The sequence below is a fragment of the Neophocaena asiaeorientalis genome, unplaced genomic scaffold (genome assembly GCF_003031525.2).
Source record: "Neophocaena asiaeorientalis asiaeorientalis breed wild unplaced genomic scaffold, Neophocaena_asiaeorientalis_V1.1 scaffold426, whole genome shotgun sequence".
NCBI classification, from domain to species: Eukaryota; Metazoa; Chordata; class Mammalia; order Artiodactyla; family Phocoenidae; genus Neophocaena; species Neophocaena asiaeorientalis.
In genome coordinates, this window is record NW_020185323.1 from 475548 (window position 1) to 492761 (window position 17214).

The window sequence follows — 17214 nt, forward strand, 5'->3', positions numbered from 1 at the left end:
TCTCCTATGAAGTGAAGAGCGTTGAGGATTAGATGATTTCTGAGGGTTTTCTAGCTAGAGCTAGAAAATTATGTGATTCACTAATTATTTGACCCAAAAATGAACGTCCCACCAAAATCATTTGACCTGGGTATTGGGTACAAGCAGAGGTGGATTTACCTTGAAGTTAATGAAGCTTAAGCTTTAGGGTTCTTTCTTTGCAGGGGCCCCACTCCAAGGCCCTGGGCCTAATTTTGTCTTAATTATTTGACATTTTTAGTCTTAAAGAGCTTCTCCCAAATTATATAAGCTTTAAACCTGGGTCCATATCTGGGTTACTAGTACATCAGAGATGAACTTCGATGAAGGCTCTTTCCAGAATCGTTTCCAAATGAGATGATGAATCGTAAATCACTGTGAAGGAGCATTAAGACATATCCTTTAAAAAAATCTATCACCTCTCGGTAAATTTGTTGCAATCTGGTCAGTGTGGATGAACATTCAATATATATGTTTTTACAAGTCTTTTGAAATTAGAGGAATCAGACTATTTGAAAGACAGATGTGTCTCAGGATCCATCAGAGTGTCAGTTTAAGGAGATATTTGGGAAGATGCTTTGTAAAAGAAAAGGTATACTTTTTCATTAAATATTTTTTTAACACCTGAAACATGCAGGATGCTGGGGTGATGGAAAACCAAAGACAGAAAGTTATTCAGGTGCGAGTTCAAACCTTTGTGAATATATGCAATTACCCAGAAAAATGAGATCTTCAGTCAGGGTATCCAAAAAGACTGGGTTGTTAAAAAAGTCAGACATGGTGGAGTGGAACAGTTCTCGGCATTTATACACTAGATGGCACTGTGGGTGCAGAGGAAAGCTCTAAATTGATTCTTTTGTTACTTAAATCTGTGGCAAAAATTATGTAGTTGAGAAAACAACACTGTGTTATAAAACCTGTAATTTTGGGGGGAGGTGTAGAATGCATTCTTAATTACTGTGAGATTCAATATGTGTCCTCTTTTGGTTAGGCTGCGTAGATTAGTATATAGAGTTGTATGCAGATGTCCCATGTTAGAAGAAACCAATCATGCCCCAATTTTCTAATAATCATGTAGAGCTCTCCCTGCAATCCCTATGGTCCTTTTCCTAAAATGAAGGTACCAGTTAGTGAGTGGTGTGTTTCATGTAACAATTAGCAATGAAAGGGTCTACTGTAATTCTGCCTAATTCCAAGATGTGAATTTTCCTCTTTATTACCAAAGCTTCTCTTTAATTGCCACAAAAATAGCAATAGGAGAGGCTCACCAGTCACTTCCGTACCAGCAGTCTGGCTGCCCCCTTTCACTGAGTCAGTGAGAAAGATTTGATGGCATTCTCTTTGCCAATATGTCTTCTGTAAGCAGTTTCTGTTAGGATGGAACAATACTCTTTTGGGGATTATGCTTGAAGAGATTTCACACAAAGGCTGTTAGGAAGTCTAAATAAATGTGAAAGTTGAAAATGTTTTCAAATCAGAGTTAGAAACAGCCTCAAACCCTTAGCCTTTTGATCAATCAGTACAAAAAAAACCTCCCTCAATTTTAAGAGTTAGGTTGCCTTGGATGACAAATTGATGTGAGAGGTATGCACTAAATCTGTACTCTTCCTTCTATTAGAACTCTGGCAATGGAAAAGGAAATCTTTGCTTATGTGAACCTCCTTTCACGCACTAATGGAAACGCCTATGGGATAGTCAACCTTGGGGAAGAGGTAGAAATTAGATTCCATGGGTTGTTTTGTTTTGTTGCTTTGTTTTGTTTTGTTTTAAGAAAGACCCTGACATCTTCTTGTCCATTTGTGGTGTGACAAACTCAGGTGACTGGGATGTGTTGAGTCAATGTATTATTTGCTTTGGAGAACACACTTGCTTCTCAGAGATTGTACAGCCTCACAAATGAGTACCAACAGCTCCTAGGCTATTATAAATATGTCTCTCCTTCTTCACAGATGACAAACAAATAAAGAAAGTCAACAGTATTTACCACTTACAACTCCCTTTGAGAGTAGGCAGTGGCTGTTTTAAAGGTTTTGTTCGTTTGTTTGGTTTTGGTTTTATTCCTTATTTATTTATTTATTTATTTATTTTTGCTTCATCACATTTCAGTACGATTGCAGTCTTTACTTGGGCAATAACAGAAGCACCCTGGAGTGGTGGTTGGTGAGAAGAAGTTTTGTTTTTGTCTTTGATCTAGACAGTGAAGTGTCATGGCCTGGAGCTGAGTTGGAAGAAAGGGGGAGAGGGTTTAAAAAGTGGGCACAAGAGGAGGGGACATCAGATGGGGAAGGTAAAGCAAAACACTTAGGAGTCAGTCCTGTTTGGAAAGGAATTTGATTAGTGACTTTTGACTAAAGATAAGACAGGGCTACATTACAGGTTAAAATATGGCAGGGGTGGGAGAAAGTTCCAAGTTTGAATTTTCCTATCATTGGAAAAATCAGGGAAGAACAAAAAATATTCTGAAATGGGGATGCGATGACAAAAGATAAATGTTTACTTATTCGACACAGTCTCTCTTTTTTTTTCTTTCTTTTGAACCAATGGCAACTATTGAGTGAGTTTTGTGGTTTTTGTAAACACGATTGAAACCTACCCTCCCAGGATTTTGCTGTGTTTTGTTTGAAAGAGTTTAAAATAGTCTACAAAGATCTCCATGTTCATCTTGAAAACATAACAAACCTTTCAAAACAGCCATAATCAGGGCAAAAAAAAATATTGATGTTTCATCTGCCTTTGTTTTGTTGTAGAGAACTTTACCTCGATTTCATGCAAGGCCCCACCTCCTCCAAATATAGAAAGGAAATTTCCACGTTACACCGGCTTTGGTTCTGAAGAGGATTCTCTCTGCTCCTGCAGAGGCCTCGTGCCCACACCTCATCAGAGGAACTTCATGGAAAATGACAGGTGCTTGAGGGAACCACTGTTTTAGTCTGATCTTTCCCAAATGTGTTCAGGGTTTATAATATTGTCCTCATGACAAAACAGATGACACTTAATTTGTCTGATTTCAAGTCCAGGGACATGTTGTTATACCTTTTTAACGAAGTTGATTAATATGTAAGTATTAACAGGTTCTTACTTCAGTGGTTATTTTATTTTTTTCCAGCTTTTTGAGAAATAATTGACATATAACATTGTATAAGTTTAAGGTATGCAACCTAATGATCTATGTATGTATTGAAAAATGATCATCGCAATAAGATTAGTTAACATTCATCATTCTCACATAGTTATAGTTTTTTTTCTTGCGATGAGAACTTTTAAGATTTACTCTCTCAGAAACTTACAAATATACATTAGCACTAACTCCAGTCATCATGTTGTATGTTATGTTCCCAGAACTTATTTATCTTATAGCTGGAAGTTAGTACCTTTTGGTCACCTTCACCCAATTCTCCCCTGCTCCGCACACCTCTGGCAATCACCAGTCTGATCTCTGTTTCTATGAATTTGGTTTTTGTAGATTCTACGTAATCTACATATAAGTGAGATCATGCAGTATTTGTCTTTCTCTGTCTGACTTATTTTACTTAGCATAATATCCTCAAGGTCCATCCATGCCGTCGCAGATGTCAGGATTTCCTTCTTTTCTATGGCTGAATAATATTTCATTGTGTGTATGTATCTTATATAAATATAGATATATGTATACACACACACACATATATATATATGCTTTTATTTATCCATTCATCTGTCAGTAGACACTTAGATTGTTTCTCTCTTTTAGCTATTGCAAATAATACTGCATTGAACATGGGGGTGCAGATATCTTTTTGGGACAGTGATTTCATTTCCTTTGCATATATATCCAAAAGTGAAATTGCTGGATGATATGGTAGTTCTATTTTTAGTTTTTTGAGGAGCCTCCATACTGTTCTCCACAGTGACTGCACCAATTTACATCCCCACCAACAGTGCACAGGGGTTCCCTTTTCTCCACACCCTCACGTTGAGTGGTTATTTTAATGTGTCATCTGGAAGCTACTAAAGCCATATTATCCACAATCTATATTGCCTTTCCATGTATATGTGTATATATATGCCTTTCCATATATATATCTCCTCAAGATGGTCCCTAAGAAATGGTATAGAGTAGGGGTCAGCAAACTTTTTCTTAAAGGGTCAGGTAGCAAATATTTTCTGCTTTGCAGACCATGCGGCCTCTGTCACAACCACTGAGCTCTGTCATTGTAGCATGAAAACAGCCACAGACAATATGTAACTACACTCCGATAAAACTGTTTATGGACACTGACATTTGAATTTCATATGATTTTTACATATCACAAAATATTATTCTTTTGATTGTTTTCAATCATTTAAAAATATAAAAATCATTCTTTGCTCATAGGCCATACCAAAACAGGTGACTGGCTGTATTTGGCCCATAGACTGTAGTGGCTTCAGTGATTTGTAAGTGTTTTTTATAGCATGTTATTTGGCAACTAACGTGGTTTTAATTTGAGAGATTTGGTTGAGTTCAGTAACCATAGCTTGCTCGTGTGGTGGAATATGATTTCAAAAGGTGGACTTTCAGAAGTGTTCCTAATATATATGAGGAAAAATCTGCCTCTGAGTCATGTGTATAGCTGTGAGCACTGCCCATGGCTACTTTTTGCTTCTTCAGAGAATGGAGGCCCTGGAGAAAGAAGTCAGGGGGGAAGAGTGGTGGGGAAATGTTGCAGATGCTTGAATAGGATGCGGGCTAAACACCGAAGTCCTGGCATGAGGGAAATAGTGGGTCAGGAGAACCTGTGGAGAAAAATGATAAAGGGAACATGGAGTAAGAGCAGGAGGAGGAGAAGAACAAGACAGCACCCTGAATTTGATAAAATTTAATGGCATCAGATACCGTTGTAGAATATTTTGAGGTGGAGAGAATAGTTTTGCTCTAACTGTAAACGTGGTGAAAATATGTTACGAATTGTGTAGAATGTCTAAAAGGCTGCCTTTGCCCTGACACGATGTCCTTTGTCTTTTAAGAAATAATCTTTTATTTGTAAGGACTTGGGAGTTTTGTTTTTAAGTTTCAGAGTTGATGTTACTCAAGGTGTGGCCTCCGCACTGGTTAGAAATACAAATTCCCGTGCTTCACCCCAGACCTATCGAGGCCCAATCTCTGTGCGTGGGGCCTGGTACTGTGGACTTCCAGGGGGTTCTGGTGATGGGCACCAGGGTTTGAGAACCACTGATTTCGATCATGTAAGAGGGACACCAACTCATACTCCATCCTCCCTTATAGGTAGCAGTGTTTACAGTGAAGTTCGAGGGCGGGACTTTTGATGGATACTTTCCACTAACTGCTGTTTTGAAGGGCAGCCACCAAAGGAGGTGGGCAGAAAGAATGTCCCTATTGTAAAAGGAGAGAGAATTTTTCTTATAAGTAAACAGGATGAAACACGATCCAGTGTGTTACTTCTGGAATCCAGGGGGAAAAGAGTTCCTTGTGGGTAGTTGCCTTAGTCTCTCTTTCTGTCTGCACCATGTCAACTTGCCCACAGAGCACTGACTGTAGACAGCATTCCACGTTCTTGTCATGCTCTTGTGGCCAGAGGATGGTGGTACAGGCACGAATGGGTCTAATTTCTTTTCTTTCTGTCCACTGCTTGTTCTGTGCCAGGAATACACTTCCCTCAAGCTCCTCCCACACAGTGACCTTGTTTCCATAGAAACTGGCACATTCAGCTGGAGACTTATACATGAGTTTGAATAACCCAAGGTTTTAAAACCGTGAGAACCTAAGGAAGATGATCTCACAAAGCATACAAAGAACAGTTTCTTAATGCAAATAAATAAACCGTGAATTGAGACGTGCAATAGTACATGACATATATTGATTGTATCTATTGCTATTAAAAATGTACTGGCTGCTTATTGTTGTATGAGGTTAATGGTGACCTACTGTGAGTCATTGGAGGAGATAGTTTCAAGTTAAAGCATATGAGGTTTTTGATGGAATGAAGACCTTTATTGTCTGGGTAAAAATTCACTGTGGTGGCCTGCTGGGCAGATTGTCTAGTCTGACTTGGGAAAACCAGAAGAATATCTTTCTCGCTGCACCTGGCTGAATTAGGTACTTTGTTCTCTGTGTGCTCACAGTACTCTGCTGATCATACCTCTAACAATAATAATATTACTAATAAAAAGAAGTTTATGGTTATGGTATGCTAACTACAATACTCGATCTCATTTAAGCCTCAAAACAACCTCCTAAAGTTGGTGACATTATTGTACCCATTCTTCACATGAGGAAATTGAGGCTCAGAGAGGCTATACGATTTGCCCAAGCTCATACAGCTAATTTTTAGTTGAAGTAGGATTTGAACACAGGGAAGTCTGGCTCCTAGAGTTCACCTTTCTTGCCCCAGAATCTGTACTTATCACAGTGTGTGGCAATTACTTGTTTATATCGAGACCAAGCGCTCCTTGAGGGCAGGGACTGGCTTTATTGCTTCTCTTAGAGTTTGAACAGTGTTGGCTATGTACTTGGGGTTCAATAGATATTTTGTCCGTGAGAGGACGAATGATGAATAAGTGAGTAAATAGAATGAACATTCACCCTTTTAGTTCTTAATGATGGTTAGAAGAGACGGATGACTTCCTACCAGGAAGGCTGTTATCCCAGACTTGTGCTATTCATAATCATATAGCATCTAAAAATTCACGGTTTAATCTTAATCTCTGACTTGTTTCAGATATTGTTCATCTGTTGTCTCCATCAGTCATTTTTTTCCCTCTTTAAACAAGTTTTCCCCATCAATAACAATAAGCCTTCATGTCTCTTCTAACCATAAGACTATAGCTATAGCTATCTTTAAGGTTCTCAGCAGGTATGTAGCCCTGGGTGAGCCACTCATTTTCTTAGTCAGCAAATATTTACTGAGTACCCACTATGTGCCGAGCACTGATCTTGGGACACATCAGTGAACAAAACAGATACAAAGCCCTGCCCTCATAGAACTTACATTCTAGCTGGGCAGGCAGATAGTAAACAATTAAGGTAATACATAAGTACATTCTGTAGTATATAGAAGGTATTAAAGTGCCATGGAAAAAATAAAGAAGGTAGCTATGAAAAGAATAAAGGGGACTTGGAATGTGGGCCTGAAGAGCACCCCTGGTTTCAATTTTAAGCGGTGTGGTCTGGATGGACTTTACTGAGGAGAGGAAACATGTTCTAGGCAGAAGGAACAGTCAGTGTAAAGACCCTGAGCAAGGAGCAGGCTTGGGATGCACAAGGAACAGGCAGGAGGCTGACAAGGATAGAACAGATGAGTAATGGGCAGAGTAGACAGATTAAGAGAAGTAATGGGCGATCAGATAACATAGGGCCTTGCAGACCACTGTCAGGATTCTTTTGACTTAAAGTGATAAGGGGACTCATTGGGAGATTTGAGCAGAAGAAGAGTGACTTGATCTGATTTACATATTAAAAGAATGACTGCAGATGCAGTGTTGAGCAAAGACTGTAGAAGGGCAATGGTGGAAGTAAAGACCAGTTAAGAGGCTACTGCAGTAGTCCAAGAGAAAAGTTGCGATGGCTCCGTGAGGGCGAGTACCATGAAAATGATGAGATATAGCAGATTCTGGAAATATTTTGAAGGTTGTGCCAATAGGATTTCCTGGCAGATTGGATATGAGGTGTGAAAAAAGAGAGGAGATACAGATGACTCCCAAGATTTCTCCAACTAGAAAGATGGAGTTGCCATGTAGTGAGATGGGAAAGACTATAGTTAGAGTAGGTTTGGGGCAAGAGCAGAAGTTCAGTTTTGGAGCAAGTTAAGTTTGAGATGTCAGATGTCAAGTAGAGATGTTAAGTTGGCCATTGGATATACGAGTCTGGGGTTCCGGGAGAGAGGTCTGAGCTACAGATAGAACTTTGGAAATCATCAGCATGTAGGTAGTATTTAAAGCCTGAGACTAGAAGAGATCACCAAAGGAGTGAATATACAGAGAGAAGTGGATGACCAAGTTATTCCTTGTTATCCCCAGGACACCCCAAATAAAGAGATTGAGGAAAAGAAGAGGAACCAGCAAAGGATACTGAAAAGGAATAAGCAAGGAGGTAGGAGCAAAACCAAGAGAAAATACAGGATCCTGGAAGCCAAGTGAATCAAGAATGTCATGGAAGAAGGAGTGATCATTTGTACCAACTGCTGCTGATTGGTCAAGTTAGACGCAAAAATGAACCATTGGAATTGGCATTGTGGAGATAGATCATTGTTGACCTTGACAAGGGTAGTTTAGGTAGAGCTAACCTAATGGAAGTGGATTTCAGAGAGAATGGGAGAAGTCAAGACAGTGATTATAGATAACTCTGGGCTGTGTGTAGAAAAAGTGAAGACATGGCTGGACCTAGGAATTTATCATTTGTTTTGAGACAACGGTATTCAGTAAACACATTTTAAAAAACCACTCAAGAATACAAGTCTGTACAGTGCTAAATTGGGTGCCACGCATAATGGTCAGTGCAGGAGGCGTGAATAGGTGGTCAGCTGGGTGGGCAGCCATGGTCAAAGAGAGCTCTACTGATTGGGGCCCAAATGGATGGACAGGACTCTGGACAGGCATAGGACAGGATGAGGGTGTACCCTGGGGGAGGGGATGACACCAAGCGAAGGCCTGGAAGTAGAAACAAGCACAGTGTGGGGCACTAAGTGAAGTGGCTTGTGTGACTTGAGTAGAGAGTGTATCATTGGCAGTCATGACAAATAGCTGTATGTGTAGGTATTTGAACCTGACTATCAGTGGCCCAGGAAGCCAGATTGAGCAGTATAGGTGGTATGATCAGAAGCAGGGAAAATGCTAAAATTTTTTTGAGTGCTGGGCATATTGTGATGAAAAGAGTGTTTAGAAAAGTTTGATGATTAGCTTATTAGCCAAGGAAATGTCTGAAGCTATTTGCAAGTGTTTTTCAAAGTGTGCTCTGGGGATGACTTCATCAGAATCTCCTGGGGAGCTTATTAAAAATGCAGGTTTCTGGAGCTGCAAGCTAACTACTGAATCCATACCTCTGGGGGTAGGACTCTGGATTCTGTATATTTAACAAGCTCCCGGGTGACTTTCATACATGGCAAAGTTTGTGAATGACTGGTCTAAAGATTTTGTTTGAGTAGATTATATTCCTGATTGATAAGCTGTCCAGAACACTAGAATTAGGTTAAAAAAAAAGGGCATATTAAACATGAAAAATCCATACTTAACATACACTCTTATACATTCATGTAAGTTCTAAGAAGCTAAATTTGCAGTTGTATTCATTTGGCCTGACATTAGACCTCATTCAGTTGTTTGAATGATATTTCAGGCATCTGTAAAAGTATGGGTCTTTCATGAGAGGGGATTACCAAATCTGTTTGTTACTGTTAAATCGAATTATGTACCAGAGAAGATGGTTGAGAAGGTATAGCTGCCCTCCTCCCCTGTGCTGTATGAGGTCTGCCTGACGCCTGGGAAACTAGGGACTAAGAAAACAGCTATGGAGATCTGGCTGTTTTGCCAGGGCTGCCCTGGGGGTAGCCTTCCAGATTGCTACTTGCCATCTCACTTGAGGCCTCAAGCTGTGAATCATGGCGCCATGCTTTTTCAGCCCTCCTTCCCTGGACAATCAAAGAAAGGAGCAGAGAAAAGCACCTTCTGCCTCTGCAAATCACAAATAAGTGTTCTTGTTTGTTTGTTTGTTTTTAAATCAGTGTGATCACAAGGAAAGAATGAATTTCAGCATACGAGACTGAAAGTGAGGACCTCTCTGCTTAGAGTTGTGACAGGGAAGGGATGAAGTACATGGTTTATTTTACTCTCTGCCTCCTTGGGGTAATGATTTTGATTATCAGAGACCTCCCAAAGGGTTCAGTATTTGTCATGAGGTCCACCTTTCACTAACTGGTATCCACAGGCATGCTTCTGCTGGCAGACCATAAATAAATTTCTTCCAAGACCAGGCAATCAATTTTGGGAACTTCTGATTCTAGAACTCGATCCCATCTTCATTCTTCTAGACTATTCACGCACGGAATTCTAAGTGCAAATTCCAATCTATACGGATCTTATAAAAACTTTCTACAAACATTTGAGCACTTAGAATGTAAAGAATGTTGTCTTAGACAATGATTAATAAGATGCAGTCCTTGCTTTCAGAAAACAGACTTGTAAGTAATGGTGACTTATGATATGGGTGATAAGCGTTACGAAAGGCAGGTCTATCATGTTTAATATAGCATTTCAAAGGGAAAAGGTAAATCTTCCCTTGAAGGGAGTTAGGGGGCTGCTGGGGAACTGGGAGAGTGACTCAGAGAGGAGACGATGTGGGGTTTGAAGAAAGAAGAGGAATGGGCATGAGAAAGTGGGCGGTGCAATGGGGAGGTGGCTCTAGGCACCAGCAGAGCACAGCCTCTGGCCTACTCAGGCAGTGAGGCCCAGGTGCTGTGCTTCTTTTGCTGACATGATTGTGATTGTTGACCAGCCTCGTGAGTAGGGAACAACCATGCAATGCAGATGGTTTGAGCAGTGTGTTTATGACATCTGTTTTGGGTACATTTTCCCAGTGTGTTACCCTGGACATCAAAAGAATAAGAGATATTTTAATAAACTGAGAAAATGCCTCTGCATATAGATTTAGAGCCTTAGTAAGAAGATGGTAGAACTTTTTCAACCTCTGAGAGTTTATGCTACTATCTTAAAACCATAGCGCACCTGGGGGATGGGAGGTGGGTGAAATGGGTGAAGGGGGTCAAAGGTACAAACTTCCAGTTATAAAATAAATAAGTCACGGGGTTGTAATGTATAGCATGATGACTATAGTTAATAATACTATAGTACGTACTTCAAAGTTGCTGAGAGAATAGATCTTAAAAGCTATCATGACAAGAAAAAAATTTTTGTGACTAAGTGTGGTGACGGGTATTAACTAGACTTATTGTGGTGATCATTTCACAATATATACAAATATCAGATCATTGTGTTGTACACCTGAAGCTAATATAATGTTATATGTCAATTACATCTCAATAAAAAAAAATAGCATACCTTTTGCAGGTTTTTTTGCACGCATAATATGTGGAAGATTACTTGTATAATGCCATAACCCTCGTGTTTCTTCCATTTAGCTACAGCAACATAAGCAATACACTCCGTTTTTTTTGCAAAACTAATCACACACAAATGTGCCGATGTGGAAGGGACGTTTGCTATTTCGTATTTTCTCAGTGATGACACAATTTCAGTGTTTGAACCTATGGAGAGGAATTCAGGTAAGAGACATACGTCTCATAGCAGTTTCCTCAGAATAATTAACTGTCTCTTCATGTTGAAAGGGACTCTGGTCTGATTTTTATAGCCTAGATGATCTAAGAGAGTGGCTTTCTTTTTTTTTTTTTAACCACTAAAGTTCATTTTACAAAGGTCTCTTAAATGCGAACCCAGACATATAAAATGATAAAAGAGGAACAGTTTTGGTTGGCTCAGGACTGGGGGACTTGGGACATCTCCTTTTGGACACTCTCCCTACTTCCTCCGTGGCCTCTGAGGCACCTGTGTGGAATCCAGCGGCTTCAAAATCATGGTCTGGCTACCACCAGTTCCATGCACAGCTAGCAAGACAAGAAGAACTCTGTATTCTTGATAGTACCACGTACGAAATTTTTGTCTAGCTCTAGGACAAGAATCCCAGATTAACAAATTTAATCTTCAGAGTCTATTTCCCTCCGGCTGTTGAGGCTGCTGCCAAGGTTCCAGCTGCAGGGCCCACGGAGTGCCTCTCTGCAGTAGACTGATAGGGTGGCCATTACTGAAGAGAGCCATTGATTTTGACTTAACAAATTATGGAACTGTAGGGCTCTCTTCTTTGTCCCAACACGTTCAACATTTTTATCTGTGCCAAAGACACACGTTTGAGAAGAAGAATCAATGGTGTGCTGGTTAACCGGCTCTCTGAAAAAATGTTAAAAGCTCTATTTTGTACTGTTTGTCAATTTCCATGATGCAAGTACCCAAACCATGGCCAATTTCAAGCAACCAACAGTTTTAACAACTGGCTTGCAAAATCCCTTGAAAATGTAACAACCAGCCCTTATGAGCTGGTATGAGCCACTCAGCACACCAATGAATAATGAATAATTTGTATAACTAAGTCAGGGTCCACGGTGATTTGAATAATGAATCAAATCTTAGAATATGAAATCAAATAGGGATGAATATAAAGTCATGCTCTTGAAGGTCAAAAAATCAACTCTCTACATCTAGAATGGGGACGATATGGCCAAACCAATTGCAGCATTCATAAAACAGAAAGGGTGACGGCAGTCAACTATAAGCTTGCTGGTAATAATAGCAGTCCTGATTGAGTACCTACTATTATACTTAGGAGACCTTTATGAGGTTACGTTTTGTGTTAGTTCAGGTCCTCCAAGAGGCAAACCCCAAGATGAGATTAAATGTACAAGAGATTTATTAGGGGAAATGCTGGTGAGGGAAAATGTGGCAGGAGCCAGAAGAGGCCAGGAGAGCCATCAGACTGCAGGGCATGTCTGACTCCTGTGAAGGACAGAGGAAAGGGAAAAGGGGGAAGGTGAAAAGGGAATGGTGACTGCAGTGAAACTCTGAGAAAGTTTTGCCAAGGCTGACTGGGAGTCCTGGGGCCAAAGTCACCAGTCGGAGGAGCTCCCATCTTGCAGGAATGGGCCTGCCTTAGTATCCCTGCCTTGCTCAGTCATGTTTTGGCAGCAGCCTCTGGGAAGCGTGACCTCGGCACAAATCTGGGGATGGATTTCAGAACATAGCAGTTGGAGCCTTCTGTCAACTTTGTTCCCCACAGCAGGCAATCTGAGAAGTACATTTTCATGGCCCCCCACAAATATTATTCCCATTTACCAATGAGAATTCAGAGGGGTTCAGAGAGGTTAAATGACTCCTAAAGATCATCCAGCAAGCAAGTGACAGAGCCAGGAGGGACTCCAGCTCTGTTTGGCTGCAAAGGCTATGTCTTTCCACCACCCCTGGTTTCTGCAAGTGGTAGGAGTGTGATGAAGCTGATCCCCAAAGCTCATCTGGTCTCAGCTTTGAAGATTTCAGTTCATTTTCGGTTAGAAGGTAATGGAGTCCCACATTCAACTCTGCTCACTGCTTTCCAAGAGCTCAAAAACCAAATAATACCCAGAAAAGAGCAGAGGAAATGGTGAGAATTCTGGAAAGTAAGAAAAATGAGGCATCGCTAAAAGAAGCAAAGATATTTTGCCTGTAGAAAAAAAGAGTTCAGGGGACTCCCGTAGTTAATCTTCAAATAATTAAGTAAGCTCCTTTCCGGAAATAGTGCATCTTACATTTCATCTGTATGTCAGCAGAAGTATAAGGACAAATAGGTGGAGATAAGCTCAGGTGAGAAATTGTCTACCTGGTACTGTTCAGGCAGGCTCTAAAGATGTTCCTGATGTCCCAGTTTCCAGGATGCTGCTGGGCATATAGCAAGTCCTCGCTAAGTGTTTACTTAAGTGTTTGGACTGGGAAGGGAGTGGGGCGAGAAAAGAAAAGGCTGGAATGCCATGCCACTTTTCTTCTTTACACACTCATCTAGGAAGTCTCATTTCTTCACCCACTGCCTCATTCTTCCCTTAAGTACCATACGCAGTATGAGTTCACAAGTTCACAGCTAAGTTGTATGGTCTGTGTTTGAGCATGAAGTAACTCTAAAGGCAAGTTGTACTGTTCTTTTTTTTTTTAAGTCATTTATTTAATTTGTTTGATTTTTGGCTGCGTTGGGTCATCCTTGCTGCACGTGGGGTTTTCTCTGGTTGCAGCAAGCAGGGGCTACTCTTCGTTGCGATGCACAGGCTTCTCATTGCTGTGGCATCTCTTGTTGCAGAGCACGGGCTCTAGGCGTGCGGGCTTCAGTAGTTGTGGCACACGGGCTCAGTCGTTGTGGCTCGCGGGCTCTAGAGCGCAGGCTCAGTAGTTGTGGCGCACGGGCTTAGTTGCTCCATGGCATGTGGGATCTTCCCGGACCAGGGCTCGAACCCGTGTCCCCTGCATTGGCAGGCGGATTGTTAACCACTGCGCCACCAGGGAAGCCCTGTACGGTTCTTTTAAGAACAAGACCTACTCATTAACTTTTTTTCTCTTTTTCTATAGGGAATACTGGTGGGATGTTCTTAAAAAGAATTCGTGTTAAGAAGCCTGGACCAGAAGTCTTTAAAAGTAAACTCTCAGAATATATCAAGGCTGAGGAGCTGTATGTTGGAGCCAAAGTGAACGTGAATGGCTTCCTATTTCCTTTGGTCAGTGCTGATGTGTATACCTTAAACTACATGGAGAGGAATTCAGATAAGGTGAACTCACTTGGTATAATTCTTGACTCACCTCTCAGCACTCTGCAGTCTGTGTTTTTCTTACTCCAGGCCTTTTCTTCTTCATCTTGCCACCAGTTTTACATTGTGCTTTCACACATGTGGGCATGAATAATGGATCGGCACGACTTGGCCACAGGTCCCGTCACAGAGGCCAGGGCCTGGTCTCCTCTGTTTATATGCTGGGTTTTCCACTGCCCAGCATCATGGATGCCAGGCACAGGCAGGAGGCAGGCCCAAGGTTGAATCAAGTTTCCTGGGTTTTCTGCTGACGCTAACAATGTTTTCGGAAAAAAATTCAGCAATGATCGGAAAGGAAGACAATCTGGTGCCACACACTGTGCTGTCCCAGTTAATTGGCACAGGCCTGCAGAGAAGGCCAAGACCTAAACAAACAGAAACCCCAAGGGAACCTGATAGTTGCTGGGATTGCAGCTTCCCATAACAGGAGCCACCTGAGGCCTAAATGGGACTCCAAGGACAAATTGGCAACAGTGAGCGCCAAGAGTTTTTTCATTTGCAATAGTATGGCACGTGGGTACTGTCACTAAAAGTTCCATTATGGCAGTGCCGTTTAGTAAAAATAACATGTTGACAAAATCTTGATTTTTAAGTGTGGACTAGTCCGGTGTGCAAACACGTATATTTCAGAACCATTGCCTACTATTGAAGAATCTATCTAGAAATGATGTATTTAAAAAGTCTGCCTGAAAATAATAATATTTATGTGCCATTTATATAGATATAGTACCAATTCCGTTTCATTTATATGTAAAATGCTCGGGGTAAATTGCTAAGCTCAGTCTCACTGTGTATAGCACGTTACCCGGATCAGTTTGGGTCCTCTGAGAAGCAGATACCAAGACAGACTTAGACGTGCGAGAGATGTCTTGGGGGAAATGCGTATGAAGGATAAAGGGGGAGGGAACAGGAGTAGGTGGGGAGACTGGGATGTCGGTCTGATCCCTGAGAAAGGACAGGGAAGGAAGGAGGATGGGGTGGGAAGAGCCTCAGACACAGCATAGCTCTGAGAAAGTCTGCACCAGACCAATGGGGAGCACTGGAGCAAACTAGCTATCGGAGAAATCCCATGTCAGGCAGGAATGGCCCAGCTCTGGTGCCTCCTTCCTGCTCAGTCACTGGATGGTAAGAGTCTGGGGAGAGTGTGGCCTCCGTGGGGTCTCTGAAAGCTGCAGCGCTGCAGTGATCACGAAGGTGCAGCAGCTGGGGGCTGTCCGCTGTCCGCTAACAGTGCTCTTCTCTGCGTGGTCCCTCTTGAGGGCAGGCCTGGGCAGCACCCTCTGGGGCTGCCACGCCATCTCTTCATTTGCAGCTTTAGGAACTTGGGTTAGCGTGACACCAAGAGCCGGTAGCTCTTCAAAAGCACTGAAGTCAGGTGAGATGCTCAATAATAGGGCAGTTAGATTCCTGGAGACCAGCAGGCTTGCCTAGGAAACCTGACTCCTTAAAAGCTGAGGGGCCTTAGACGTGTATCTTCCCTGAGCTTTGTTTTCCACATCTGTAAAATGGGAGTACCAACAGTGCCTATTTCAGAGAGTTACTATGAAGATTGGATGCGAAAATGTTTTAAGTGCTTAGCTCTGTGTGCCCCATAGCAAGCTCAGTCGGTGTACAATTTACAATAGCTATTGTAACTAGAGCTCCATTTTCAAACACAGTGCAAACCTGTACTTTAATATAAAAAAATATATACCATGAATACACACACACAGACAGACACACACACACATATATATCTCATATATATATGAGACATAAAGGGCTCTTCTCCTTTCAGAAAGATAAAAGCAGTGTAGGACATTATCTAGTATCAGCATCCCAAGTGAAAACTGCATTATCTTAAAACTGCCCTTAACAAAGACATTCTAAGCAGAGAAAGATTAATATCAGTCCGAGGAGTCTTTTCAAAAGAGCTAATAGATCCTATCATGGAAACAGATTAAAGGAAATGCAAAAAAGGGAGGGAATGCCTCCCCCTTCCCGGGGCAGAAATGAACTTCATTCTAAGTTACCATCAGTGTTTTTCTTTTTGTATTTAGTCTTCTCCTTTTCTAGCTCTTTGCTGTAGTTATTTACAAGCTTATGCTTTAGTGGACTGAATAAGAAGTATTCTTACAGAGTCAGAAGCCAAATCACAGTGTAGGAGACAGGAACTGGAGCCTGCCTGGAGAGTGAGTGTAAGGGGACTGCAGTGCGTGTATCACCTGGTGGCTGACAGTTCTGGGGGCGCACTCTAAAGATCTGGGGAAGATGAGGGTCCATTTATTCAATTTTGAATCCCCACGCTCTCCATTAGGGTCTCCCAACACGTTGGGTCAATGTCCAAGGGTTAAAGGGAGGAGGCTGAGGTCGGAGTAGTGGTTCTTTTCTGATTCCTGTGGCCCACTGTCCCTTAAGTGCATTTCTCTCAGATCTGGCCCTGTGCTAATGTCACTTCTTGTCCTAGAGCCATAGCTGAAGAAATCTTGTCATGTCTTCTCTGTGTTGGTCTCTATGGAAAGACATAGCCAGCTAAGTCAAGGTTCACAGTATGAAGTCTCTTTGCTGGCCACCAGGAAGATTGGACTCCCTATCTTAAATACCTTTCTCTTCTCCTTTCCAGTTTCTTATGAGCAACATTGAACTTGCCCTACAAAAGATAAAACAAGAAGAATCACAATCCAGAGAGCTCAAGCAGGTGTTTACAGCTGCTGATTGCATGCACACGAAGATGGTGGCTTATAATACACTCAGGTAAGCCATATTCTGCTAGCAGTAATCTGTTTTCTCCTCAAGATTGTCCAAAGAACAGAAAGAACAATTTCTTCCCTAGTGTTTCTTTCTTCATTAATTCCCT

General features: G+C 41.5%; 1 protein-coding gene across 1 annotated transcript in view; it reads left to right on the top strand.

The window, feature by feature from the left end:
* Positions 1-17214, top strand: part of EFHC2 (EF-hand domain containing 2) — a 185144-nt gene that overhangs the window by 83171 nt on the left and 84759 nt on the right. The window contains 5 exon segments of the mRNA XM_024734192.1: positions 2766-2922; positions 11127-11154; positions 11156-11270; positions 14143-14339; positions 16981-17111. Of these exon segments, the coding sequence (XP_024589960.1) occupies positions 2766-2922; positions 11127-11154; positions 11156-11270; positions 14143-14339; positions 16981-17111 (628 nt within the window).